At 41.5% G+C, this 27,862-nt stretch overlaps 3 protein-coding genes across 3 annotated transcripts; all 3 read left to right on the plus strand.

Moving 5' to 3' along the window:
* The first annotated feature begins 4,370 nt into the window (after positions 1-4,370).
* Positions 4,371-11,285, plus strand: LOC102302293 (delta-like protein 4). Its single transcript, XM_005916865.2, has 11 exons — positions 4,371-4,828; positions 4,909-5,160; positions 5,611-5,668; positions 6,530-6,793; positions 7,579-7,639; positions 7,860-7,990; positions 8,124-8,293; positions 8,558-8,777; positions 8,870-9,611; positions 9,700-9,808; positions 9,910-11,285. Exons 1-11 carry the CDS (start codon positions 4,775-4,777, stop codon positions 9,913-9,915), a joined length of 2,067 nt encoding a protein of 688 aa, XP_005916927.1. The 5' UTR covers positions 4,371-4,774; the 3' UTR covers positions 9,916-11,285.
* Positions 11,286-11,370: 85 nt separating this feature from the next.
* LOC102302987 (glutathione-specific gamma-glutamylcyclotransferase 1) lies at positions 11,371-15,485 on the plus strand. Its single transcript, XM_005916866.3, has 3 exons — positions 11,371-12,591; positions 12,760-12,795; positions 13,746-15,485. Exons 1-3 carry the CDS (start codon positions 12,421-12,423, stop codon positions 14,160-14,162), a joined length of 624 nt encoding a protein of 207 aa, XP_005916928.1. The 5' UTR covers positions 11,371-12,420; the 3' UTR covers positions 14,163-15,485.
* Positions 15,486-26,707: 11,222 nt separating this feature from the next.
* On the plus strand, positions 26,708-27,787 carry LOC102303496 (rho-related GTP-binding protein RhoV). Its single transcript, XM_005916869.3, has 3 exons — positions 26,708-26,834; positions 26,915-26,973; positions 27,058-27,787. The coding sequence occupies exons 1-3, from the start codon at positions 26,708-26,710 to the stop codon at positions 27,505-27,507; spliced, it is 636 nt and encodes a 211-aa protein (XP_005916931.2). The 3' UTR covers positions 27,508-27,787.
* Positions 27,788-27,862: the final 75 nt, after the last annotated feature.

A 27,862-nucleotide genomic window follows, 5' to 3' on the forward strand; every position in this document is an offset into this window, starting at 1 on the left:
TGTACTTTAGAGGTCATGTGCCCCCCCCTTTGCCCGCTCAGGAAGTGGAGGAAGAACAGCAGATAAGAGATCATTAAGTCTCTGGATAATTAAACCAGAACCACAGACCCTTATCACACAAGATCACAGCATCTAACAGCGTGGCATGCCAAGGTGAAATTACCAGACGCTAATCACGCTGATGGTGTTCAGTGATTACTGAGAATTTCCCCTACGGTGACACTGAGGCCAAAGCTCTTGCATCTTTGAAGATTAATATTGCCAATTACTTTGATGGCAGTTTCCCGATTCTCAAAGCACAGTAACTTCAGTGAAATGTGTTTAATAAGAACCATTAAAAAGCTTGTACTGCACAGAACATTAAGGTTAATGCACCTGTTCTCGCCTACCCAATAATAACGAGGCTAGTGTGTGAATTGTGGGACACCAATTCATACTCTGTCTGGTGTCCCCGATTGGCTCGCTCTTGTGGTTTTAACAACCCTCTTCACACCAGCACGTTCTTCCCTCACATCCATTTATCTCTTTCCTCTTCCTGCTGTGCGGTTTTGGCTTGCGTAAAGCAATTATGCTTTGACTTTGGGAAAGGAGGATTTCCTCAAGGCTACAGTAGCTTCTTCCACGCAAACAACTATCCTTGCACTGGCAATCATGCAACAACTGCCTGGACACAAAAACATGTTTGGCTTTCATGCCGTGTCCTTTTCATATTTTTTGTCTGTTTGAGGACAATGGTTAAAAAATACAGCGGCAGAAGGGAAATGCATCTGCTAAAAATGCAGCAGGATGTGACACTGCTAAGCTCACATTGACAGATGCGGTGATTATCCAGCATCTCTGCACGTGTCAAAGGCGAAGCTGTTCTGTTGAGATCAATACTGAACATTGAGGGGGTGGTTGGAATAATCACAGACCCTCATGGTGGGAGAGCGGAGTGTGCTATGCCGTTTTTTGGGGGGGCATACTAGCACACAGACAGCTGTTACACACATGATCTGGTCCATTTTAAGCGCTTCAAACTGAGCGGAACCTGTTGAAAAGGCGTGGCCCTGAGTCATAAATCATACACTGAAGGCATGCAGGATGCCTTTTAGCTAACAGACATCTTTTCAGCAAAGCAAAAACCTTTATTGACACCTCCATGGTTCACGACATGGTGCCAGTGACCACATAGTGTTGATTGTTGTGGTGCAAGTGTGGGGGATGGTTTTGTTTTGTCAACAGCTTCGAAGATGGTAGCTGGAAAGTTCCACAACAGCCCCTCGGGCTCTTATTAAACCAGCAACCACAATGTCAGGAGCTTTAAATTAAAGCTGAAGGTTTAAACTGAGTAAAAACAGACATGCAGAGCAATATTTAACATGGTAATTTAGGCCATATGTTCAAAAACTTGCAAACATATGCAGAAGCTGATCAGTAATGACTCTCAGGTCCAAAAGTGTCACATAAATCACGCTGATTTATATTTCATCATGCTAGACATGCACAATCATGCTTTCTTCTCTACAGCTAGAAGCATTTAATCTTTGGCGTAAGCACATAAAATCTCTCTAGAAATTTTTTTTAAGTCTCCCAGACTTACAGTAACGTTTGAACAATTTGGGTTTGTATCCTTAAGGGGGTATTTTCTGTATGTTTAGCGTAAAAATAAGAGCTGCTTAGGCTGTGGATGGTGCTGTGAGAGAATGGAACCACCCCTTGTTTTTCTAATTGCAACAGCAGGTGATTTCTCCTCCCAGCGCGGCATGCTTAGAAGCCTCAGATCCACTGGCAGCGCACATCAAAAGCCCCATTGATTGGCTGGACAGATTGGGGCATAGAGATCAAATGTGCTGTAAAGAAGTGTTAAACTGCTGCGCATTAAACAGGCCAGATATCTGAACTAAAAGGGGGCCATCTGTTAGCTTTGTAACTTTCTACTGCACTTTACTAGATTGTTGATACTACTGGAACAATGGCCAAGACTGTGGTATAATGAGACAAAATAATGTAATGAAAAGAAAAACAATGCTTCCAACTGGATCCAAAACTGACACATGACCCCACTGAGCTTAATGTTTTCATATCAGTCAAGTGAATTTTCACTTAGGTATAAGGTTCATTGTCCAGTGCAAATTTACAGTAAATACTTAGTGACATTCAGCGAATAAAAAATTAATTTAAGAAAGTCTTTGATCTCTGTTAACTTCATGAGGGACACAATAGGCTCGATGTGTTTTGTAAATAACAAGTACAACAGTGTATTGACAGTGGTCGCATACTTTTGAGTAAGCATGCTCCGACTCATATCCTCACACGTATTTAATAAAAACAAACAGACAAGCAAACCTGCTCTATAAACGTACAAACAGTGCACACCTGATTGGATGGCCGGCCTCTTAAAACCTATAACGTATGAGCAAGGTTTCCTGGGACAAAATGAATAAATAATCGAGACTTCCGATGATCTAAACAATTGCATCAAGCAGTTTCTCACCAATAGCAGCTTGCCAATAAGTCCAAAATGAGTCAGCAGCCGCTTTCATATCTCTTCATTTTCCAGTCAAAATGTTATTTTTAGGATTTGGATGCCAGCTAAATATATACATAGAACAATCACGAGTCGGCTTTACAAAATACTGTCACAAAGAAAAATGATGTCCCAGGCAAGGCCGCAGATGAAACTGCGGTGGGCCGATGTCTGTTTCCATGGTTGTGTTTATTCTAGAGCAGCACAGCAGAAAAGACTCTGTTATCCTATTGTTTGCATTGGCCAGGAGTAAATAACTCATAGAGCTAAGGACTAAAATGTCCGTATTAATCGAGGTCAGGGTTTCTCCCCATTTAGATAATAGTAACAATAATAATATAACGACAGTGATAAAATCACAATTTGTAAATATTAACAAAGTCTGGTGAGTGCATCACCCCAAAGGCACTTCCCCGTATTTCAACCAAGCCAGCGTTTTCACTTGCGTTGCACCAAGACGTTCCAATCCAAGCATCGCTGTGTGTTTAGCACAGTCCAATTACTTTACAAGGAATTGAAACCTGAGCTGCGCTTGAGAAACCTTAGCCAGACTCCATCAAATATTAAAGTGTGCGGGTGTTTTGATGTGTATGAAGGGAAGGCAGGCACACCATTACACATGTCTTAAGAGATTGATGAGGCTCTAGAGTCTGTGGAAGCCATATATACCAGCGAGATGCCCTGTAGATAAGCAAATTCGGGTCCTTTTTGACACAAAGCAGAGCAAGAGTGCATGGTTGAAAGCAGGCACTGTACGAGGCTGCACTGATGCACCACTGCAGGATCTGTGTGATTCAGTCAACGGTGGGAACGCCAAATGCTTCAATACAGGAGAAGTATGAGATGTCTGGGTCTATTACTCACACTCCTCCAAACTCAATAGTCCATTGTCTCTGCCCAAAAGTGGAACCTCAAACCTATAAGTCAAAGGTGGGGGGGGGTTAAAGATGATGTCATCTCTGCAGGAGAGCCGTTCAGCCACACACCTTCATGGCCAGGGAACAGTTACTAAATCCTGTTCCCTCACTGTAAATCCTCCCAGACAAGTTGGCCTGCTGCAGGGGTGATAAAGGTAACAATGCCTGCACTCAGCGTGAGTTTTCATGAGATAAAATTGCATATGGCGTGTGAATTTATTTGCTCTGCCGCCTTCATATACTGCTTTGAGTTCATTTTTCTTTTCCCTCTTGGAACAATTATGCACACACTTGAAAGAAGAAGACTGTTTTTCAGCTGCCATGTGGATGTTAGTTCAACAAACAGTGCTCAGCTAGAGGACAATCTCAGCTTTGTGTTTGTCCACACATAAGCGTTTCACATGATAACTGCCCATTTATAGAAATGGACTTAATATTTTACTTTATATGAGGTCTTGGTCTCAAAATTCGTGGGTTCCTCATCTGATTTATGAGTGACACCACGTGTTTAACATTTAAATCCATTTTGGGGAGGGCTGTCTCCTGCTCCATCTTCTAAAATAAACACAAGGGAAAAGAAAGAGACACAATCAGTGACCCCTGAAGACAGCAACAGTGAATCTAGAAATTCTGGATGCCTGAAAGCTTCATCTATATTAACACTATGAAACCCCCTCCCCCTCCCCCCTCCCCCAGAAAAAACCCCCAACAACCTACTATTGAATTTTAGTTTACGCATAAACAGCGTATGAAAGCACAGAAAATCGCTTATTTTAAGCGACAAATTCCTCTAAAAATCATTATACATGTTAATGACACTCCATGTGTGAGAGAGAAAGAGAAACACACACACACACACCAAAAAAAAAAAAGTGGAGAGGGGAGTGGGCGGTGTTTACCCACTGACATTGTCTGTAACGGCGTATAAAAACTGAGGAGGGACGTCAAGCATCCTTCACTGGGAGTCACTATGCGCTGATGCTCCGCCACATGCCCGCATCACTGTTGGCAAAACAAGGCTCACATCAGCACAGCAAACTCAAACAACAACTAACCGGCACGATGGATGGGCAACATAAAGACCGCAGAATGAGTCACTTGTGGATATTGACGTTACTGATATTTGTCTAACCTCAAGCACACGGATAACTCGGTCTTTTCCCAACTTCTTCTTCTGGATACTGATTGTGGAGCTGGATCTTGTCCTACAGGCTTTGGAGGAAAAGAAAAGAAAAGGATTCTATTTATTCTGATCACTTTATTTTATCATCACTGCATTTTTGGAATAGGAGCGTCTTTTTGTGGGAGGACAAACTGTTTTTTAAGGATACGCACATAAAACTAAAGGATGGCCGTTTGGTTCACATCTGTCCTCGCAATAGTTATTACAGTATCTACTCAGGTATTTTTGTTTTTTAAATCTTTGCGTTTATACTTTGGGAAAAATGTGTTTTTCTGTGCTCACTCTTTATTTCCTTCTAGGTTTTCGGAACGGGTGTGTTCGAGATAGAGCTGAATCATTTTCAGAACACGAAAGGTTTGCTGGCAAATGGGCTTAGCTGCGGCATGAGTGGCTGCAGGACTTATTTCAAGGTTTGTTTGAAGAACTTCCAGAAGGAGGTGTCTCCTGGAAACTGCATATTTGCCAACGCCAGCACACCTATTCTGGGCACCGACTCCTTCAGCATCCGGCCGGACGCCAGGCTACGCCTGCCGCTCAACTTCACCTGGCCGGTAAGAGCACCTGTCCTGTCGGGCGCACTCGTCTGACGCTTTTACGCAGAAACCAAACCAAATCTACACGTTTAAAAATGCGCTCTTCACAGCTGATAAGTGCTGAAAAATGCTTCTACCAAACAACAAATATATTTTGCATATAGTACTTAGCTTTTGTCACACCAATTAAATGCAACGTTTTTGTGCCATGTAAACTACATTGAAGGGTCAGAGGACTTGTTTTATCCTTTGCCTAAAACTGAGTCTGCGTTCAACTATGTGAACTCATGTAGGACACAATCCAGTCCCTATATCTGTTGCCGGGATCATTTGAATTAAGTGCAACTGCTTTCTTTTATATATATGTAAAGTGTTGTGCCCCAAACCCCCGTTTCATCCAAACAAAGCTAAAGATATGAGATCTTCAGGTTGTTTTGTGACCATTGTTTCCCTCATTTGTCCCCACAGGGTGCTTTCTCCTTAGTTATTGAAGCCTGGTATTCTCCTGCAGCGGAGCAGCCCGGAGGTGAGGAGATGTTTATTGGGTTTTCGCCACTAGAGGGAGGCATTGTGGGTGTACTTGCTTTACTTGTTACTGAAAAGTCCGCTTTTATCAGAAACGTGATGAACGTATGAAGTGCTGGCAAACGCATCTGGTGTTTCAGCGTCATGGGTTCGTGTTTGTTAGGATGTCATGAGTCACACGACAATCCTTTGCAATCAAATCTCGCCAAACACAATCGTACTTCCCTTGATTTATTTTTGGCAGGCATGGGAAAGTGTACATCGCTTAAATGAGAATTTGAAGCCTTGCCAAAAGTCCCATGACAGGCTTTTCCTGGATTTTACACCTTTTTTTCCCTTTTTTTTTTTTAAATCTCTGTGAACGCGGCGCGTAATGGCGAGAAGTGACGGCAAGGGGGATTTGAGGAGGCCTTTTCAGTATGCCTCTTAAATTGTGTATCGTGTTAAAATTTATAATTGTTAGATTAACGTCATAGAGCAGCCTAAATTTTAAACAGTCTCTCATGTGAGCCAGTTTGTGGCCTAAACCCCCTGAGCCAAGGGGTTTGGGAGCGCATCTGTAACCGGAAGGTCGCCGGTTCGATCCCCGGGCTCTCTGTCCTGGTCGTTGTGTTCTTGGGCAAGACACTTCACCTACCGCCTACTGGTGTTGGCCAGAGGGGCCGATGGCGCGATATGGCAGCCTGGCTTCTGTCAGTCTGCCCCTGGGCAGCTGTGGCTACAACCGTAGCTGCCTCCACCAGTGTGTGAATGTGAGAGTGAATAGTGGTATTGTAAAGCGCTTTGAGTACCTTGAAAAGCGCTATATAAATCCAGTCCATTATTAAATAGGATTAAATGTTTTTTTCTGTTTTATTCGCAGATACCACCAAACCCGAATTCTTGATTAGTTATTTTGCCATCCAAAGACAGTTGGGAATAGGGCGTGAGTGGTCCAAGGATGTGCTCAGCGGGAGGCAGACGGAGCTACGTTACTCATACCGGTTCATCTGCAATGAAAATTACTACGGGGCCACTTGTTCCAAAAGATGCGCTCCAAGAGACGACCGTTTTGGCCACTTCACCTGCAAGCCTGATGGGGAAGAAGCCTGTCTGCCGGGATGGAGGGGAGAATACTGCCAAGAACGTAAGCAAGAGTGAAGACACCATATGGGCACTTTTCTTTGTTTGTATAAAAGGTCATGAGTCAGATTTCAGGAAGGCTGCTTGCGCATTAGTCCTAAATGGAGCAAAAAACACAGGCCATTAACAGCTTTATATTAGGTAGTTACAAAGGAAGATAAGGGAGGTTCTGTACATTTATTTTTCTCTCAATCCTTCCAATTTTTCTTTTTCTTGACTTCATTTGGCCCATATTAAATGACCTGTTAAGCCACATGATCACAGGTGTGCGTGGGACGCGAGGAAGTAGGGCACAATTTGCGCACAAGTGAGGTTCAGGTGAAATCTGACGACAGCCAACTTGATGCTGCTTTCTTTCTGGGCGCGTGCGATTTAATCCAGGGCGGTGGTCGCTCGGCAGCACGCGTCGGGGTTAATCGCGGCATTATCGCCCGCCACGCGCCACTAAATTGCAGGCCCTATTGTGGAGGCGGTGTGGGGAGGCAGCTGCACACGGGGCTCGACAGTGCGCCCGTAACAATGGGGCAGCTGTCCTGCTCCCCCCCCCTTTTTTTTTATTTTTTTTTTTTTTAGGGCAAACATCTGCTCCGCTCTAACCAACAGTGCAAAAAATAAATTAATGAAAAATTAAAAATCACGCAAAATCAGTGTGCCTTGCGACACTTAACAGGAAATCGTTTTTATTGATACACCAGCGAGTAAAATAAATAAATAAATACTGTTTTAATAATTGCCTAATAAGTTAATAACACTAAATTACCCCCCTCCCCTCCCCCCTCTCTCTCTCAGCAATCTGTCTTGAAGGCTGCAATGAAAGGAACGGAAACTGCACATTACCTGGAGAGTGCAAGTGAGTATTCACTTTGGTTTGGTGTCCCTCCACAATTAGCCAACGAAAAGGGTAAATAAAAGTCAACCCTAGTCATGAGAAATATAAAGTATTCCAAGTACAAAGGGACCTTTTTTCACTATTGTTCCCCTTTTGTCAGGCTTGTTGTAGCTCTTGTATGTGAGTGAGCAGATGAAAGTTGATTTGTGTGTGATCCAGCTATTATATTTTGTGTGAACAGATGCAGACAGGGCTGGCAGGGTCTCTTTTGTGATGTGTGTAAAATCCACCCGTCCTGTAAACACGGTACCTGTAAAGAGGCTTGGCAGTGCAATTGCAGAGAAGGCTGGGGGGGCATCTTCTGTGACCAAGGTGAGTGAATTAGAAAGCGACTCCAGACGTCTTTGTCTCAAAGGATAATGCAAAAAGCGGAAAATGTGTGGCTCATTTGATGCAATCCCTCCTTTTGGATCCAGTAATCACGTTTCCTCCTGTTTGTTTACAGACCTGAACTACTGCACCCACCATAAACCCTGCGCAAACGGGGCCACGTGCTTGAACACAGGCCAGGGCAGCTACACCTGCACCTGCCTGCCAGGCTTCACCGGGGTTAACTGCGACTCGGAGGTCAGGGAATGTGACAGGCAGACCTGCCACAACGGAGGTCGCTGCCTGGTGAGTCCGGAAGTCTCTCTCTCTCCTTTCCCACAACACAGGCTTTCCTGTTTTTGTTTTTGCCTCCGTCTATCTGCTTGTCCAGGAGGATGCTATCGATTGTCAAGTCAGTGGGTGACCCAGTTCACAGACGATGTACTGTAAATAGAATTTGGTCTAAGGATAATGGGGTTTGTTGGGGCAGTCGTGAACAGGATGTGATAAAAAACGTCTGACACGGAGGGGGGTTTTTTTTGAAAAAACTTTCTATCTTTTCTCCTACAGGACTCTGAGGATGGATATAGGTGTGAGTGTCCGCAGGGATTCGAAGGACAACACTGTGAACACAGGGTGCTCACTTGTGCAGACAAACCATGCTTCCAAGGTGGCACGTGCCAAGAGAGGGATAATGGCCGTAGTTACACATGCGAGTGTCCACCAGGATACACTGGACTTAACTGTGAGAAGAAAGTGGACAAATGTACCTCACTGCAATGCACCAATGGTAAGAGACCAGACGCACATCACTGCAAAAGCATGTATGATGCTGTATTTCTACATCAGCAGTAATCAATAATGATGGTGTTTTTTGCACAGGTGGACACTGCGTGGTCCGCGGTAACCTCCGAGTGTGCAGCTGTCGCTCAGGTTTCACGGGACCGCGCTGCGAGATCAATGTCGACGAGTGCGCCGCAAACCCCTGCGCAAACGGCTCCACCTGCATAGATCGCATCAACGACTACACCTGCACCTGTCCCCTAGGGTATACAGGCCGCCACTGCGACAAGCCCACAGACTACTGTGCTTCTCAACCCTGCCTCAATGGAGGGACTTGCACCACAGGAGCCAAAGGCCAGTCCACCTGCATCTGCCCGGCCCATTACAGCGGCAATCAGTGCCAGTTCAACAGTGAGCATCAAGCCAACACCCCCAGCCCCACAATAAGCTGGGAGTCCAGTGAAAAGCAAAAGTTGGTAGCCATCGTTTTGGGTGTGGGCGTAGTGGCTGCTCTGTTGCTTTTGTGCATGGCAGTGGCAGTGATGGGGCACATCAAGAAGCAGAAGGATAAGGAGCAGGACTCGGACACCATGAACAACCTCTCCAAGGTTGACCTTCAGAAGGAGAACCTCATCTCTACTCTAGAGCTCAAGAACACCAATAAAAAGTTTGAATTGGAGGTGGACTGTCCCAGGGAAAAGTCTAATCACAAATGCATCAACCACTACCACCTGGACTATAAACCCTCCGCGAGGTACAAGGATGAACTGTCCCTTATGGACAAAGATGAAAACTGTGAAAAGTCAATAGAAGACACAAAACATTTAAGTAGAATGTACAGGTAGGTGGATGAGAAGAGATGCATATGTTGACTTATACCACCATGCACTGTTTTTGTGCCGTGTGCCTGACATGTTGTGTCTTTACAGTGAGAGACCAGAGTGTAGAATATCTACAATAAGTTCTTCTGGAGATTCAATGTACCAGTCTGTCTTTGTAATAGCAGAAGAGAAAAATGAATGCATCATTGCAACTGAGGTAAATCTATTTACTTGTTCCAGCCCTTTAATAACTGGTCATTTAGATCTTGCACGTGTTGCTGTGATTGTCACTAAATGTTTGGACTCTGTCTCTTTCAGGTATAATAAATTGAATATATTATTCATCGTCAACATTGGATTTCTTGTGGACTGTTTACAAGTGTGGAAAGACTGGGATTTATTTAAACGCAAGTTGCTGCTCTTGAAAACTTGATAACTGGATAGAGCTTGTGTGCTCTCTGAATGCAATAGAAGTAAAGCTACTAATCTATGTGCGAATGTAAAGACTGGGATTTCTTTCTTTCTTTCTTTTAAAAAGGGAAATAATGAGCCAATCAGGCTTGCTCTCGCAACCTCGTCCGCTCTGTTCAAGTTCCTCCGAGGGCAACGGGCCAAGATGCGTGTGCCCGCATGCTGAGTGGAAGAAGCGGGCTATCCCGATGGACGCTTTCCATCTTGTTGCAGTAATCGGCAATCAAACAAATCAACTCACCGCCAACGGGAATGTGGATGGAGCCGGCTTTTTTTCCATTTCATCTGACCTGCGACGCGCTATGCAAACAAAAACCAGCATTGTGCTAAAGAAGAAAAGAAAAAGGGACTGAAAAAAAAGAAAACTACTGAAAACGGTTCATTTTTGAGAGATGTTTAGGATTATCGTTTGAAAATTCAATCCGTTTTATAAAGAATGTATTCAGCCTTGATCACAAAGCCTTATACCCCCTTTTTAAAGGGAATTGTTGTGCCCTGCTTATCTTGATTTCTTTGCACAACCCCATGGAGGTAACAGTGAAAGATCAAATGATGCAATATGCTAAAGCGCCGTGCAGTGAAAACTCATAATAAGGCCTTGTTTTACTTTATGCAAAATACCCCTTAAATAAAGACAAAGAAATACATGTTGTGACTATCGTACCGAGAACGCCTTCAATGGAAATTACTGAATCAATAATGTTATTTTGTAAGATTAGTATTTCATTAGTAATTTAAGTATATGAAGCACTGATTTTTCTCTTTCTATGTTTTATAAGATTATTTTGTATATAGTGTATATTTATATGTTGAGATTAGAAGTATGACTTGTACATCTGTTTTTAAGTTGATGCCTCGCAAAGGTGAATATATTTTTAAAGTGTTTTTGTTTTGGTGTTTTTATTGTATTGTTATTATTTTTGCTATGAAAAGAAACAAGAACTACATATCTGGTACACTGTTTGTTTGTCGGTCTTCGTCGGTTGAGTGTCCATCTGGTCGAATAGAGATCCTAAATTAAATGTTGGAATCATCTAGAAGCTTTAATTGTGTCGCCTGGTGTGAAAGTGACGTCATTGTCTATAGATGCAGTAATATTTGGCCTGGTAGCTTCTTCTGATGATACTATGTGAGATCTGTGTCTGCGTGATATGAAATCATTGTGCTAGCAATCATTCAGTGGGCAGCATTGTAATTGGCAGGAAATGTAAGAAAATACTCAAACAAAAAGATATATATAATTATATATATATATAATATATATATATATATATATATTTAAAAGTCTGTATGTCATAATAAAGAGTTCTTGTTGTCTTTTCTGCTTAAATGGATCTTGGAACTGCTGCATCTCTTGATATCTGCGTCTATAATGATCAATAGTTGATTCTTGTAGCTGACTGAAAGGTGAAAGGTGTGAGAAACACAACAAAACTAGTGCGCGGAGAAAATCTATATGACCTAGAACTAATGGCGCATGATCACAGCAAACAAAGGGCCCCGCAGCCAAGGCTCCATGATGCACACAGGGACTAATAACAATTGTGTCGTCTCTTTGGAGATCTAACACTTTACTTACTTAACCCAGCCAATATCAAAGCACCAGGCTGATGTTTCTCTCAAGTAAAGAGCCATGTCTTTCACAACCACCTGGTGGCAGTAGGTTTTATGTGAAGTAACAAGAAAGTAGTTCTCTCCTTTCTTAACCCATCAAATATCATCCTCGCCGACTTGCAGAGGACAAACTGATCTCAGTTATCAGCCACTGCGGTGTTAAGCTCGTCTATAGAGAACACAGACACCTAATGAGCTTAAGAGAGCACAGATATAACAGTCCCGGCTATTTATAGGTAATGTGATTACCTCTGCACTATGAGTTTGACCCTATGCTGTATATTGAAAGTGCTCATAAAGATTAAAACGTTAGAAACAAAGACAGTTTCTTTCTTCTTTTCTTTAAAATATATCTGCTTATTCTTCTTATTTCCCTGCCCCGGGTGCTTGCGTGTTCTCATGCGCAACGACTCAAAACTTAGGTGAGGCGTCGCCACAAAAGAGCCCCGCCCCTTCTATTTAATTGGCCAAGGTCGTGTCTCTCTGACGTACTTTGATCAACAAATACACGTGTGTGCACGTCGGTATACTAAGGAGGAATGGACAGTATTTGCATTTTGATGACACTGACTAATTACTGATGTAATGATCATTGTGACGTGAAAGATGGTTCCTCCTTTCAGCGCTTTATTTATCTATATATCTATATATAGGAGCAGCCTGATGTATGAGACTCTATGAGGTCGTAGAAGACTGGAAATAACATCGAGCAGCTACTTGTGGACTTGAAGTTAAGTGCCTACAATGAAACCTCAGGACATTATAAAGGAAAAGAGCAGCCTGTGGATATTTGGCTATGGCTCCCTAGTGTGGAAACCCGATTTTGAATACAAGAGAAGAAAAATAGGGTACATTAGAGGATACAAGAGACGGTTCTGGCACGGAGATGACTTTCATCGAGGGGACAAGGAAAAGGTGAGATTTGCAGCCACACCTGGAACACAAGTATTTCCTGCTGATTCTGATCCTTTAGGAGTTCGCTCGTGCATTTTTAGATGTAGGCTACAGTATGTTGTTGTGAAGTATGAAGCATTTTCTTGTTGGTTGTTGAGTTCTCACTGTCGGTGTTTTTGCTCTCTACAGCCAGCCAGAGTTGTCACACTAATAGCAGATGAGGAGGTGAGTGAACCACTTAAATATTGAATGTCAAATCAAATCAAATCACTTTTATTGTCACATCACATGTGCAGGTACATTGGTACAGCACATGTGAGTGAAATTCTTGTGTGCGAGCTTCACAAGCAACAGAGTTGTGCAAAATACAAGAATGTAAACAAGCAAAATACAAGAATGGCTACATCTGAAACTAATAAATATATGTACAATATATAATAGTATATGCATTTCTGGATGTGTATACTAAATATTTTTCTACGTGTGTGTGTGTGTGTGTGTGTGTGTGTGTACACATATTTTACAAATTAAATAGAGTAAACAATAAATAAAATATATAAAATGTGTGAGTAAAGCAGTGGATTCAGAAGTTCTATAATCCTTAAAAAGCAAAACTAAAACTAAAATATCTTCTTCTTCTTCTTTTTTTAAATGTCAGCACAACAAGCCCGATGAGGTTGTGTTGTTTACTCAGACTGGAATGTCTGACTGTGAGTCACTGGTCTTCTCAGATGTATTGCAATACAAGTGACAAATAAAAACAAATAACAAGTAGTAACTCTGCTCAGAAAATAATTAGCTAACCGGCCAATCACACTAAAAGAACAACTTTGCTATTTTAAACTTTCCACCTTTCTGATTATGAGTTTTTGTGTAATGTGTTGCAATAAACTGTAACTGTGGCGTGATAAACAGGGAAAATGTTAAACCCATTATTTACTGGTTGTCTACTGTTTGTTCTACTGTTTAATGTTCTAATTTCTATTAAATCCTGGCACTGGGTCAAGTAAAAACTGGACTTTAAATAACATCCTATAGGCTCAATCAATGTTGTTTGACAAACCAAAACACTGTAGTTTTATTTTTAGGTTTTTCTCTCTGAATATGTTCACAAAGCCAAGTCTTGGAAGTGTTGCAAGCTAGTGTGTCAACCTCCACCTGTTTGTACTCTGCAGGCTTGCACGTGGGGCGTGGCCTATGAAGTGACTGAGTGCCAGGTCGAAGCGTCTCTTCAGTATTTAAACATGAGAGAGGTTGTCCAGGGCGGGTACATAACAGAGATGGTGGAATTCATTCCTAAAGACGGTCACGGTTCAGTGTTGTCCCTTGTTTACATCGCCACACCTGACAACCCCATCTACCTCGGACCGGCCTCGGACGGGGAGATTGCCGCCCAGATTGCCATGTGCAGAGGCAACACCGGCCACAACATCGAGTACCTGGTCCGCCTTGCAGAATTTATGAGGCACCACTGTCCGGAGGTGGAGGATGGGCACCTTTTCTCTATCGAGACAGCTGTTTTGAACATTTTCAGCAACTGCAGAGAGCTCAGATCCAACGACAGGAAATCACTGCTGCTGGAAGTTATATAAAGAGTAAACTCCGCTTTTTATGAAAATAATTTTCATTTTAGTGGAAAAACAAATGAAGTCTTGGTAAATATTTCAAGGGTAAATGGTGCTTTTAAAGGAAATACTTTATTTGGTTTCAACTAAAAGGGAGAAAACTATCTCATGTCACTCGGAAATCTATGACATTCTCATCTCATCTCATTTTTCAACTGTTCACTTTAATATGCAGGCAACTCTCATTGTATTTCATATTGCACACAAAAATCAGCACGTCATGTTTTTAAGATTCCACACTATCCACAGAGAAGGTCTGACATTTTTACGATATGTTATGATATTGTAACCTTGTTAATATTATGAAATGTTAATGCACATTTTTTAAAATAAAGTTTTTGAATAAAAACATACAAATCTGTATGAGAAATTGTGTTCTGGATTTCCTTCCCTGTTTATCTAGTCTCATATACATCTCTTATATTTTGTCCGTGCATACAGACCCTCCTGATATTCCCACATCATATCGCCAAAGAAAGCCGCCTCTGGCATTGTGAAATTGCTGACTTTTCCTCAGAGAGCTGTTAAAAGCATGGGCCAAGAATCTTTAAGACACTCTTTTGTGAATTTATATTAAATTGGATGTAAGAAACTTCAAAGCCTCTCTTTGCAGATTCTTGTGACTTATAGAATGCTTTAAAACTATTTTCCTTGCTGCTCCCAGTTTTATGCCTCTTAAATTGTTCCAAGCACAGTGGTTGGTCCAGCTTTAAAGGGTCATTTTTTAATTCAAGGCATTCCTCAAACACACAAAATGCATTAGCATCTCATTTTGTAAAACCTCATAAAGTCTTTTAACCGTCGTAAAGAAAACTGACGGTGAAAAATAGCAAAATACTGATAAACATGGTGCAATGTTCAGTGGTGTTGGCGTTGGGAATAATCTGTTTACCAGAGTGCACATAAGCTATTATAGAGGACCCACAGTCCTTACAGTATAGAGGGAGCGTTAGGGGCTCTGCGGGCAGGTGGGGTGCAGATAGGGTTTCTTTCCCTGTCTGGGCTCCTTCCATGGATAAACAAGCCACAGTTCTGTCGTACTGCTCTGCTTTCCTAGAACTCAGCCCCAAACTAGGTCAAAGGTTTAGAGCCATGAAAACAGCAGAGCAAAGAGATCTCACATGCACAAAACATGTAAAACAGACACGGACAGAATATCCTCTCAGGTAGAAAAATCTGTAGAACTCATTACATAACTCTGTTCTCAGAGATAAAGGTTTCAGTACATTTCTGTCAATACAGGGAGTGCAGAATTATTAGGCAAGTCGTATTTCTGAGGAATAATGTTATTATTGAACAACAACCATGTTCTCAATGAACCCAAAAAACTCATTAATATCAAAGCTGAATGTTTGTGGAAGTAGTTTTTAGTTTGTTTTTAGTTTGAGCTATTTTAGGGGGATATCTGTGTGTGCAGGTGACTATTACTGTGCATAATTATTAGGCACCTTAACAAAAAACAAATATATACCCATTTCAATTATTTATTTTTACCAGTGAAACCAATATAACATCTCCACATTCACAAATATACATTTCTGACATTCAAAAACAAAACAAAAACAAATCAGCGACCAATATAGCCACCTTTCTTTGCAAGGACACTCAAAAGCCTGCCATCCATGGATTCTGTCAGTGTTTTGATCTGTTCACCATCAACATTGCGTGCAGCAGCAACCACAGCCTCCCAGACACTGTTCAGAGAGGTGTACTGTTTTCCCTCCTTGTAAATCTCACATTTGATGATGGACCACAGGTTCTCAATGGGGTTCAGATCAGGTGAACAAGGAGGCCATGTCATTAGTTTTTCTTCTTTTATACCCTTTCTTGCAGCCACGCTGTGGAGTACTTGGACGCGTGTGATGGAGCATTGTCCTGCATGAAAATCATGTTTTTCTTGAAGGATGCAGACTTCTTCCTGTACCACTGCTTGAAGAAGGTGTCTTCCAGAAACTGGCAGTAGGACTGGGAGTTGAGCTTGACTCCATCCTCAACCCGAAAAGGCCCCACAAGCTCATCTTTGATGATACCAGCCCAAACCAGTACTCCACCTCCACCTTGCTGGCGTCTGAGTCGGACTGGAGCTCTCTGCCCTTTACCAATCCAGCCACGGGCCCATCCATCTGGCCCATCAAGACTCACTCTCATTTCATCAGTCCATAAAACCTTAGAAAAACCAGTCTTGAGATATTTCTTGGCCCAGTCTTGACGTTTCAGCTTGTGTGTCTTGTTCAGTGGTGGTCGTCTTTCAGCCTTTCTTACCTTGGCCATGTCTCTGAGTATTGCACACCTTGTGCTTTTGGGCACTCCAGTGATGTTGCAGCTCTGAAATATGGCCAAACTGGTGGCAAGTGGCATCTTGGCAGCTGCACGCTTGACTTTTCTCAGTTCATGGGCAGTTATTTTGCGCCTTGGTTTTTCCACACGCTTCTTGCGACCCTGTTGACTATTTTGAATGAAACGCTTGATTGTTCGATGATCACGCTTCAGAAGCTTTGCAATTTTGAGACTGCTGCATCCCTCTGCAAGATATCTCACTATTTTTGACTTTTCTGAGCCTGTCAAGTCCTTCTTTTGACCCATTTTGCCAAAGGAAAGGACGTTGCCTAATAATTATGCACACCTGATATAGGGTGTTGATGTCATTAGACCACACCCCTTCTCATTACAGAGATGCACATCACCTAATATGCTTAATTGGTAGTAGGCTTTCGAGCCTATACAGCTTGGAGTAAGACAACATGCATGAAGAGGATGATGTGGACAAAATACTCATTTGCCTAATAATTCTGCACTCCCTGTACAAGTGCAAGCTCTCCCTCGGACGAATTACTGAACCGTAAATTATGTTTTCCAAGTGCCAAAAAAGGTACATAACAAAGCAGTAAAGGCTGCATATTTTCACAGTTTGTTCAAGACTTTTAAGGTGTCATGTCAGCAGATAGTCAGAATTTAGTCCTACTTAAAAGGAGATTAGGTACAAATAATAATAATGAATAAGTCTTCAACTTATAAATGAACATATTTAGTGTATTCTGACATATCTGATTCTGTATCTGTCTTATTACGGTCACACGGGATGAAGTTCTGGGTCCAAATCTTTGTGTGCCATTTATTCTCACCGAGCTTGGTCTGATTCTTTGGTTTCTTTGTTTCTGTTTCTAAGTGATTACCTCTGCGCCCAGCATGCACTTTCTATTGTTGTTACTATGCTTAATTTTTCCAGCATTACATTAAAGAACAAAAGTGTTCCTCGAGACTCAGCGCTGGTCTCTGTTAGGTACAAACCACTGTCCAAGGTACAACGATAGTACCTGAAAGAGCATCACCCAAATGATAAGCCGGGGTTGACCATACAGTGACCCAATAAGATACTGTTTGCGGAAAAACAGTAAAGTGAAGCGAGCTATCAGTGTTGTCTGAGACGTGGCGTTTTCATTAAAACTAATGAGATATCCAGATAAACAAGACAGAGTCATGTGTTTGTTAGTGGTTTTCTACACCCCATGTGGTCACATGTGGTACACAGAAACCTGGTACTGTGCAGTCCTGGTACAAGCTGTTCCTGACAAAAATGTCAGATGACTGTGATGACTCAGAAAATATGAGTACTCGTTTCCCTTCAGTCCACACCCAACATGCTTTTAATTTTTACTATTCATGAGTTTACTAAAGAAAGAGACGCTAAATGAATCGAGAGTTTCTGTTTGCACAGCATTCAGTTTCTTCTTTTTTTGATGAGATTTTATTCTTCTTCCAGTCTATTCTTCAACGTATAAGTAAGGCTGCACCTGTACTTCTTGCCATGTTAGGATTTGAAGACACTAATACCTGTTGGGTGCATCCTTCTCCAGCTGGCACAGCAGGCCTTTATCATAAAGTTCTTTCATTCTTGAGTTTTTATTCATTTTTGTGCTTGGTTAGGTTTAAGCATCAAGTATGTTGTAGGAGGGTTGTTTTCACACTTAAGCTAAGGAAATAATGACACTGACATGGATCTGAGGTCTATTACAGGCTTTGGTCTAACGCTGGGCTGTCCACCACCTGATCAGTTTTTCCATGCATTTAATTACAAAAACTCAAGATAGCCTGAGTCACACGAATCATCGGCAATCACACGCTGTGTGCTCAATCTAAAGTATAATTATGGGAGCTATGACGACTGGTAACAGATAACATTTAATGGACTGATAGCATTCAAAGCAGATGACTGCATGATTTACCGCTTACTGTGGCTATAACAATAAAGATAAGTCAGTCAATAAAACCTCTTTACCATACCAGTGTTTGGCAAAGTGCAGAGGAAATGTGAGACCTAGGATCAATATTCTTAGGAGGTAATTCTTCACCAACATATGTGCAAACATCTCCATATGTCTGACATTTTGCATTCTTTCTTTACTCTTAATTGCATTGCTATTTAAGCCCACTGAATTGGTTCTATGAAGCTTTTTCTTTTAATAAGTAAATTAAAAAGTAAAGTGCATATTTTGTGCTCCATGTGCATTGTTAAACACAATTTTAGGAAATTATGTTGTTAAAAAAGAGCCCTAGTTGTAAAGAACATTGACAATAACACAAAGAGACTGAGGTCATGTGCTCAGCATGTTCAATCTGTTCTATCCACCACTACACAGAACAGTTGTCACGTCCCTAAAAAACACTGTTCCTTGTGTTTGGAGCCTCCACCTGCATGCTAATGTGTACTCAATCTGAACTCTGACTCTTGACCTTGGTTTGGTCAGTCAATGGCTGATGGTCATCTTGGAAATATGTTAAAGAGAAAGTGATTAGGCCGCTAATGGAGTCCATCCACTTTAGAGCCCTTGCCCTCTTACACTGGATGGTCAGCTCTGTCTCCTGAGGGTCACCTCACCCCTCTATGAGAGGACCTAAGTGTTTTTTTGATTGGGAAGGCAACTTCATCGAAACAGGAAGACCATCTATTAATAAGACACAAATAATGTTTCAATCGTCTAATAGACGCAGAAGCTCGTACTTCACATAGTAAGTGCATCATACAAAATATATAGCTTTCAGGTTACTCAGATCAAAAGGGTAAATCTGACTTCTGGTTTGGGCCTGAGCTGCGTCTGATCTGGTTACATGTGGCAGAAGAGAAAGATCACAGTTGGTATTCATCCATCATTGTGTGGCAATCAACACAACTCATTCATTATCACTAGCAGTTTGCATGAAAAGTGTTTCTTCTCGTCAAAGCAGAACATGACTCATGTGGGCTGGATCTCTTAATTCAATCTGCACAGAGCAGGAACGGGGACCTGCTGCCTCGATCCCTGAGGAACGTCACTTTTGCACCACTTAATTTCATTTCCCTAATCTCATTTACACCCAAACTCACCGCGGTGTCACTGGTCTGGCCGAGGGGTGTCGTGCACTGAGGTGAGAGTTTCTAAATGTACGCAATCTGACTTTAAATCCAAAACACCACAATAACTGTTAAAATTACTCTACGCTGCTTTGTGTGATGTATAATCATGAATCGGGATGCCAGTGGCAGCAGGGCCAGTCTATTTGCCATCCTAATAACGAGCAATGAACACACACAGCACAGCTGCTCTTGAGTAATTACTGAGGAAATGAAAAAGAAAGAAATGTCACAGATGTTTGCACTCTGTTCTGAGTGACACCGTGAATACAACTTTTCATATTTCCTCTACTCTTTGGCAAAGAGTGTGGCAGGGAGCAGTTATTGAATGTCCTATCTTTATTGTTGTAGCTATAATGAGAGCTGCTGGAGGCAGTCGTAAATTATCAGTGCTCTAATGTGGCTCGATCGAGCTCTTACTCCAAATAAAACAGTCTTTATGAACTGGCAGATGCTCGGGGCAGCTTCAGTCAGTCACACCCAGAATGTACTGTCCCTGAAACACATCACACCAAAAAAAGTATCGGTGGAGAGTGGTACTTGGCATTGACAACAAAGAACAGAATTGGTTTTGAAGGAACAAATTAATTATAGGGTGTACTCTTACAGACAAATACTACATAAACAACGCCTGAGTCATCGGAATTTTTTGGTTGGAACATTTTGTAGCAGGTTTGGCATCTGGTCACTGCATCGTAACACTGGAAAGCAAAACAAACAAACAAGAAAACAAAAACAAAGTTCACCCACACAGCAAAATCTCCGGTGTTAAATGAACACTGGAGAGTGTCTATATGGGTCCACACCTCTGAGTGTTAAATACAACACTGTTGAGTGTTAAATTAACACTTTTGACAGTGTTATATGTTTAAAAGTAACCTAGTCAGTTTTGAAGATTAACAATGGCTAACACTGAGCAGTGCTGATTTTCTAACACTGGAAAATAACTCAAAATGTTAGAAATATTTTAATTGATGAAATATGTTCATCTACTGGCTCATTTCAGACACTACGAGGTCTCCAAGCTCTCAGGTAGCTTGACTTGATTTCTCAGAGTGAATCAAAAGGCCCTGGAGGTTTCCGGCCATTTTTCTCTTGAGTGTTTTCTCTCAAAGAACAGGAAAGGCTGCTCTGTTTCCCACACACTCACAGAGGTTCCATATCAGTGCTATTTTACAGGACAGCAGTTAATAATCAAGCAGCTGCAGGGTCACTGTAACTCTGTCTTTAATCTGAAAGACTGTGCTTAACCAAAAATGCTGGTCTGAAGTTTTCTAGAGGGAATACTATCTTTAAACCCAACCAACCATCCACCCATTATCTTCCAATAAATCCATTCAGGGTTTCAGGGGGGCTGGGGCAGAACTCTACGAGTTAGGTACTCATGGATTTATAAGGGACTTATTTAATAAAAGCCAACTGTGTAGTTCATATGATAGTGCGAGCATTTCACTCACTTTGCTGTGAGTAATCTTAGAAGTGAAATCCACAAATGATACTCTGTGTTTGTCTGTGATGTTGTGTCCATTTGGAAAGTTCATGTTCTCATGTTAGTCAGCCAATTACAGCAGAGCTTCCTGTTTGAAGAGATTGTAATCAGGCCTTGGGAGAACATATGCTGTGTGGATTGATGCGGAGCCAGTTGAAACTGAAATAAGGAGAAAGCACAGATGCTTCCAAAGGCCAAAGGGTGAAACCTCTGTTGATGTTGTTATCAATTTCATAAATGAATTATTGTGATTTGCAGGCCTTTCTGACAACAGGGTTCCTGAATATTATGGGAAAAGTAAGACTGAGATGATGCCATCAGTGACTCACCTGGAAACTAAAAGGTTCAGGTTTTCCATTTCTATAAATGAGAGCAGTCAACAATCCAGATTAAAGCTGTCTGCTATGTGACGTAACCATAAAAAATACATGGGAATGTCCAGCAGCTGGTTTTGTATTTGCATTGTGTAGCAGCTGGAAACTTTTCCTAACAAGTGTCTGAGAGAGTCTGCCAGAAAACATTTTGTTTGCAGGTAAAGATAACTACAAAATGGCAAAACAAAGTAACCGAACTACTGCAAATGTTCACAATGTTCCTCACACGAGTTTCTGCAAATGTAGTCAACCTGCGAGTTTTATTACATGTTCACAGTGTGAGGATGATCATGTGAATGTGCCCATTCACAGGCAGCTGGGGGCTTCCCTGCAGTATGTTAAACATGGACATGTATGGTTCATCATGGTGACGCTAAAACACACCTGTGAATCTGAGGTTTGTTCAGATCTGATCCGTTCTTCATCCTTCTCTCGTGGAAGTGTGTGAAAACTAGAATATATACCAGCATCTTTTAAAAAAATAAATCAGAAACCTGTGTTATTTTGTTGTGATTTGGCGCTATATAAATAAAATTGAATTGAATTGAATAAATGTAAGTTCGGTATCAGTATTCTCAACTAAGTTCCGAGGAATTTCAAAACTATACCATGGAGTCCACTGTGTGGAAATATCAGCATTAGCTGACTGATTTTTAGAACTTCATTCAATATTTTTTTTCATTCATATCTACAAAGCTAGTAAATGTGTAACTGCCAGGCTGCACATGAGCTAGTTTAAACTAAACGTTTCTCTGCAAATATAGATATAACATCCATAAATATTGATTAGTAAATGCATGTGAATCAACATAAAAGAAAGCTATTATTTATCCTTCTTAGAGTGATCTAATTCTTATTTTTAATTCAGACAACAAAATCTTCTCATAGTTTTAATATTGCTCAGTTGTGACTCATGTAAAGTCCCAGCAGGCGTAACATGTCGACGTTTTGCATTCCTGCATTCCAGCCCTGACCATAACCTTATTCCTGAACTTAACCAGGACTATAATGATGTTAAATAGCGTGTTTCGAAGCGATTTGAAGAAAAAGAGCGAACATGTGTAGATTCAGTCCAGACGGTTCTCATATGTCCTCTTTTTTCCGAGGTCGTCATTTAGGAACGTGGTGGGTAGCCGAAAACGTAATATGGTGACGATTTGTCACCTAGCGTAAAATGTTACGCTTTGGGAGCGAGAACGTGTTGCAGAAAGAAGATCAATCGATATCTACAGAAATTCATCAACTTGTCCTAAGGCCACTTTGCATAGAGGATGATTTAGAAAACATTTTTCAGGGCTTTTAAATGTGTGTTAATAATCCACATTCCCATGGTGCAGACAAATAAATATTTTTTTTAGTTTTTGAACAGGTTCATGGGAGAACAGCTCTTTTTTCACTGAGGGCAGAGGACAGACCCCTTACGATGCTCTCTGGAGGGTAAAGTGGGATTAGTCTGCTGCTTCTGGACTCCAGCTAGGATTTAATGGAGCAGAGGTAACTAAATTGGCATGGGTTCTTGCTGGCTAACAAAAGCCCCCAAAATCCTTAAGCTTTACTTAAAAATTGGGGCAGGATGACTTACCATAAGCTGGCTCAGATCCAAATGGCTACAATGTCAATCCAGATTAACTGAAAATGCACTGATACCACACTGCATCTCAATAACTGGCAACAAGGCAAGAATACAAGCAAGGGTCATGTGCAGAACAGACGAAATCCACACAAGTCTCAACGTGAATCACTTTGTGTGGTGAGCATAAGGTGCGAGAATTTGAGATTCACTGAGAAGAGGGCCGCAAAAAAACTGAAGCGGTATCATCACACTAACCCAGCTCCCTACTATCCCTGCACTACTAAAAACAAGTCCAGCTCTGAAACTCATTTATAAACTGGAAGGTCACTCCTACTATATGAACAGTGCCTGGCACAGACTTCCTTAGTCATTTTTGTCTAGCGCTAATAAAAAGTTGAAAGTTTTGAGATGGTGTCAACAACATCAGGACGAAATCTTCCTTTCACTCCCTTGAGCTGGTACGTGTGAGTTCCTCAAGCTTCGCTCTTCTGGACAGAGACCTCGAGGTTGTGTTTTTTATACTAATATGCTGAAGCAATAGAGTAAGTTATGTCAAAAATGTACCTCCTTAACTTAGCATGTTAGTTTTTATGATTGTCTGGCATATCTGCTTTGGGAGTTAGCATTTATTAAAGTACTTAGTACAGCTGCTAGATTAGGTTTTCTCATAGATTCAGAGTGGAGCATGTTAGTGAGGGCTGCACGGAGAAGACTGAACACACAAAGCACTGTTTTGTGAGTGTTTGTAATTGGACTTTTCAGAGAACAGTGGTTTATACTAGAACAACTTAAGTTTAATGACGTATAAGGTAAAGTGTTCCTATTATGTGGAGTGTGATGGATGCACCCCTCCTGCTCTAATCCTCATCTACTTAAAATGAGATACAGGAAATGTTATGCAAATGGCTTGTTTATCAATCCATGTCGGCATCAGCCACTTGTTTTGTGGCCTGAGAGTGCCATGCTGAGCTCCGGCTTAGGGGGCAGCATAATCTTTTAACACCTATCTGGCAGAGATTCCCTATTGTTGTCAGATTTGATATGAGACAGGAAGTGCAGGCAGATGTTGAGTTTATTTTTAAAATACTGGGCTAATAGTTTGGGTCGAGACGGATGCGTTTGTGCTGATCTCAAACTATGCCTTTAAATAAATAGACTGCAGTCAGAGCACACTGACAAGATTTATCACTACATATTGAAGGTGTGGAATTTGAAGTGAGCTCTATGCATGCCAGAGGGCTCTCCTAAGCCACACACACAGAGAGTCTCTTCCTAAGCAGATTACCTAAATAAATCTATGTCGGTATTCACTTCTGCATGTCTAGTTATACAAAAATAGACCGTGGGAATGCATAGACTAAACATGTTTATAGCAACGTATGCATCCCAGGACACTGAGCCATTAACACTCTGCTGACATCTGCTGCACGAGTTACGGGTGATGCAAGCCTTTCACAGACATTTGCTTCTATTTGAAACGCTCTGTGACAGATCTGAGATGATAAAAGAAAGTTACAGAAAAACAATCTTTGGATGCAAGGGTATTTAAAGACGACTTCCTGCATTTGACATTTACCTTGGATTAAGGAACAGCACATTGTGACTCACAGCTGTCAAAGGTGTAGCATGGGAGTTGAGCAGGCAGAATGATTTGTATGGAGAGGAGGTGGGGTGGGGACCAGATGTTGTCCTCCTACCACGGGGAATAAACTCTATCACTCGCACCGCAGGTGGTGGGAAAAGGGGGGAGAGAAAGGGAGAAGAGAAAGAGTAAGTGAGAAACAACGGCAAACAGGAAGCAGAGACCTTACAACACAATGCTCGCAGAGTTTCCTGCAGGTTCAGACAGATAAGGAGCAACACTTTGTTTAAAGCTGCAGTTTCAACCCCCCAAACGTTTCCCGGGCTCTAAAATATGTTGCGCCGCTTGCTGGTACAATTCTTCTGCAGTACAGCTGTGATATGTTGGAGTGCAAAATTTGGATTGTTTGCAAGGGAAAGAAGCTCAAGGCTCAGTGCAAATGTTGCAACAAGACATGACTGCAATAGCAAGTTCAATCAAGGAAAAGTACAGTAAGATAATAACCAATTATTTTTGCAGACATTACTAATATTACCATAATGGCTTTTTTGTAAGGTCAGAGACTGGCCTTAAAAGTGTGGCGTAATGTAATCTAGATGCTGGATCATAAGAAAATGACTCCAGCTGCATTATAAACCAATTATAAATCAGTTGTGCAGACGAGGTTTTCCAAGCCAAAGTTTTATTAATTTATGATTTTTTGTATTTGGTCAAAACTTCCATAACATCAGGCTTAAAATGCTTTAAATAACTTATTTAATGCATTTGGTATTTCTGCCTAGAAACACAAATCAAATGCATGATGGGAATTCAGGGAAACTACAGACTTCACAATTAAGCAGTTTCCCCTGAACTAAGGCCAGCATGTGATCAAAGAATTATCAGTGTGAGCTCCTTTAACGCACTGTGATTAGTTATACTAGCAGAGTAATATGCTGAGTTTCTGCATATGTGGAAGTCACTGAATTGCAGATGCAGTCTGTATGAGTGTGTTTGCAACAGAGGAAATGTAAATATGAGATAAATATATATTTGGGATTTGTGTGTGTGTGTGTGTGTGTGTGTGTCTGTTTGTGTGTGTGTGTGTGTGTGTGTGTGTGTGTATTTATGAACCCAGTCACCCTGAAAAAAAAAGACAGATGGGACCTGACGTCACTACTATGAACTGGACTTGATGACAAACAATGACCTCCACTACTTCCCTTCAGCTCTGCTCTTTGCTCTTTGCGTGGCAGAGTAAAGCTGGTATTGAAATGTAATGTATATACCCAATGAAAACAAACCGGCCTGAGAAATGTTGTTTGGAGCTTCTGGGTGCTGAATATTTCGCTGTGTACTGATTAAAGGAATGAAATGAAAAAAACAAAAAAAACAAACGGTAAGCTTATTTTCTGTCACTTCAGAAAATAAAAAATAATTTTCTGAAAGTTGTGAATGAGTCAGAATAATTACCTTTTCTGGTTCGTTTCACGAAATCAAGAAACTGCACCTGAGTGAAGCACCATGAAGTACCCGCTCCATGCTGGAGCAACACTGCCCTCTAGTGGCCGGCGATGGTATTACATCACTGTCGTGCGAACATGCATCTCCGCACAGAAGAGAATTTAGGAGTTCGTAAATCTACTCTCGCGATAATATCGACGTTATTACTACAGCTGTTCACGTTAGTATATTCAGAATTAGGCATGTATAGAGTTTGTAAAGTCTTCCACAAATTTGTGTGTGCTAAGTTTACACATTTACAAACAAGCAGTCTGCGAAATAAAATTAATTATCCTCTTATGCCGTCTTTAACGTCCAGTTAAGTGACCTTTATTGGATGAGTCACATCGAGTGTTTGGTGGGAGTGACTATGTAAATCTGCATCAAACGGAAACAGTCAAAGTGTTGAGAAGAGGTCACTCATCTGATTGGGCGCCTTTGTTCTTTCAAATCGAGGTGGCCTTCTCCCTTTATTGCCACTAACAGGCCCCCGGGGTGGAAGAAGACATGTTTTACATTAGTGCTGCACTCCTGCATAGACTTTCGCACTGCTGGGATTCTAAGATAGTGCAGTGATAATATAAGGGAAGATGGCCTGTCATAGAACTGATAAAGCAAACAGAATGAGAGAAGAAGTGAGCTGCATGCTGGTTGGTGATGGAGCAGTGGGAAAAACCTGCATGGTTATCAGTTACATCTTCAATGGATACAACACTGAGTACAGGCAAACTGCATTTGATGTTTTCACAGGTAAGTGAAGGAGCTCTTTTATTTAAAGGTCAGATATTTCACCCAGCAATAAAGCCAGCTTGTCTCTACCTAACGTCCAGGATTAGTTCATGTGAATGGAATCCCAACCCACATTAAGCTGATAGATACTGCTGGACAGGTAATTATCACATATCACAGTTTTTTTTTTCTAAACAGACAAGTGGGTCCAGTGCTTCTCATCTCTCAATGTTTGATCTATCAGGAGATATTTGGCCATCTGCGCTCTCTGTGCTATGCCCATGTGGACGTCTTCATCCTCTGCTTCAGCCTCGTCAACCCCATCTCATTTGACAATATCACCTCCAAATGGATCCCACAGATTCGAGCCGCCAACCCAATCTCCCCCATCGTTCTGGTTGGAACTCAGTCAGACCTTCGACACAGTGTGGACGTCCTCATTCATCTGAACCAGCAGGGCACCAGACCGGTGCTCTTTAACAAGGCCAGACGGCTCGCGAGCAGGATCAGAGCTCATGACTACGTGGAGTGCTCGGCTCTCACACAGCACAACCTTAAAGACGCCTTTGACTGTGCTGTATTTGCTGCCATTAAGCACAAGCACGGTGGCACTAAATACAAAAAGCTCAATTTGCTTAACAGTTTAAAGTCTCTCTATGATGGTGGATGGAGGAAAATCTTTCGATTCTTGTGATCTGAAATCCAAAGTGCAGAGCGGGTATCCTCACTCGACCGTAACAAACCATGATTTTTGTTTTTTTAAACAAAGTGTCTGTCTACAAATTATGGGCTGTGGATTTAAAGAACTGATCTCAAAATCCCCATCTTTGTGTGAAATGTGACAAACCGGACAAACGGTGACTTCAGCCAGCTACACTTCCTCTCTTTATACCTTTGTGTTTCTTGTTTCATATTTTGGCTGTTGTTGTTATTATTTATATTTCTGTGTGCTAGGTAAGTTTTGTAATAAATGGATTAAGAAATGCAGTGGTAGTGATTTGCTTGCTTTCAAAAAGACAACATCAAATTTAAGGATTTGCCTTTAGAAG

Source organism: Haplochromis burtoni, unplaced genomic scaffold (genome assembly GCF_018398535.1).
Source record: "Haplochromis burtoni strain Fernald_Lab_line unplaced genomic scaffold, NCSU_Asbu1 Contig_16, whole genome shotgun sequence".
Lineage (NCBI taxonomy): Eukaryota > Metazoa > Chordata > Actinopteri > Cichliformes > Cichlidae > Haplochromis > Haplochromis burtoni.

Coding starts and splice junctions, on each gene's coding strand:
- LOC102302293 (XM_005916865.2), top strand. CDS start 4,775: ATGGCCGTTTGGTTCACATCTGTCCTCGCAATAGTTATTACAGTATCT. Junction 5,161..5,610: donor CGCTCAACTTCACCTGGCCG/GTAAGAGCACCT, acceptor TTGTCCCCACAG/GGTGCTTTCTCCTTAGTTAT. Junction 9,612..9,699: donor CATTTAAGTAGAATGTACAG/GTAGGTGGATGA, acceptor GTGTCTTTACAG/TGAGAGACCAGAGTGTAGAA.
- LOC102302987 (XM_005916866.3), top strand. CDS start 12,421: ATGAAACCTCAGGACATTATAAAGGAAAAGAGCAGCCTGTGGATATTT. Junction 12,592..12,759: donor ATCGAGGGGACAAGGAAAAG/GTGAGATTTGCA, acceptor TGCTCTCTACAG/CCAGCCAGAGTTGTCACACT. Junction 12,796..13,745: donor CACTAATAGCAGATGAGGAG/GTGAGTGAACCA, acceptor TGTACTCTGCAG/GCTTGCACGTGGGGCGTGGC.
- LOC102303496 (XM_005916869.3), top strand. CDS start 26,708: ATGAGAGAAGAAGTGAGCTGCATGCTGGTTGGTGATGGAGCAGTGGGA. Junction 26,835..26,914: donor TGCATTTGATGTTTTCACAG/GTAAGTGAAGGA, acceptor CCTAACGTCCAG/GATTAGTTCATGTGAATGGA. Junction 26,974..27,057: donor TGATAGATACTGCTGGACAG/GTAATTATCACA, acceptor TTGATCTATCAG/GAGATATTTGGCCATCTGCG.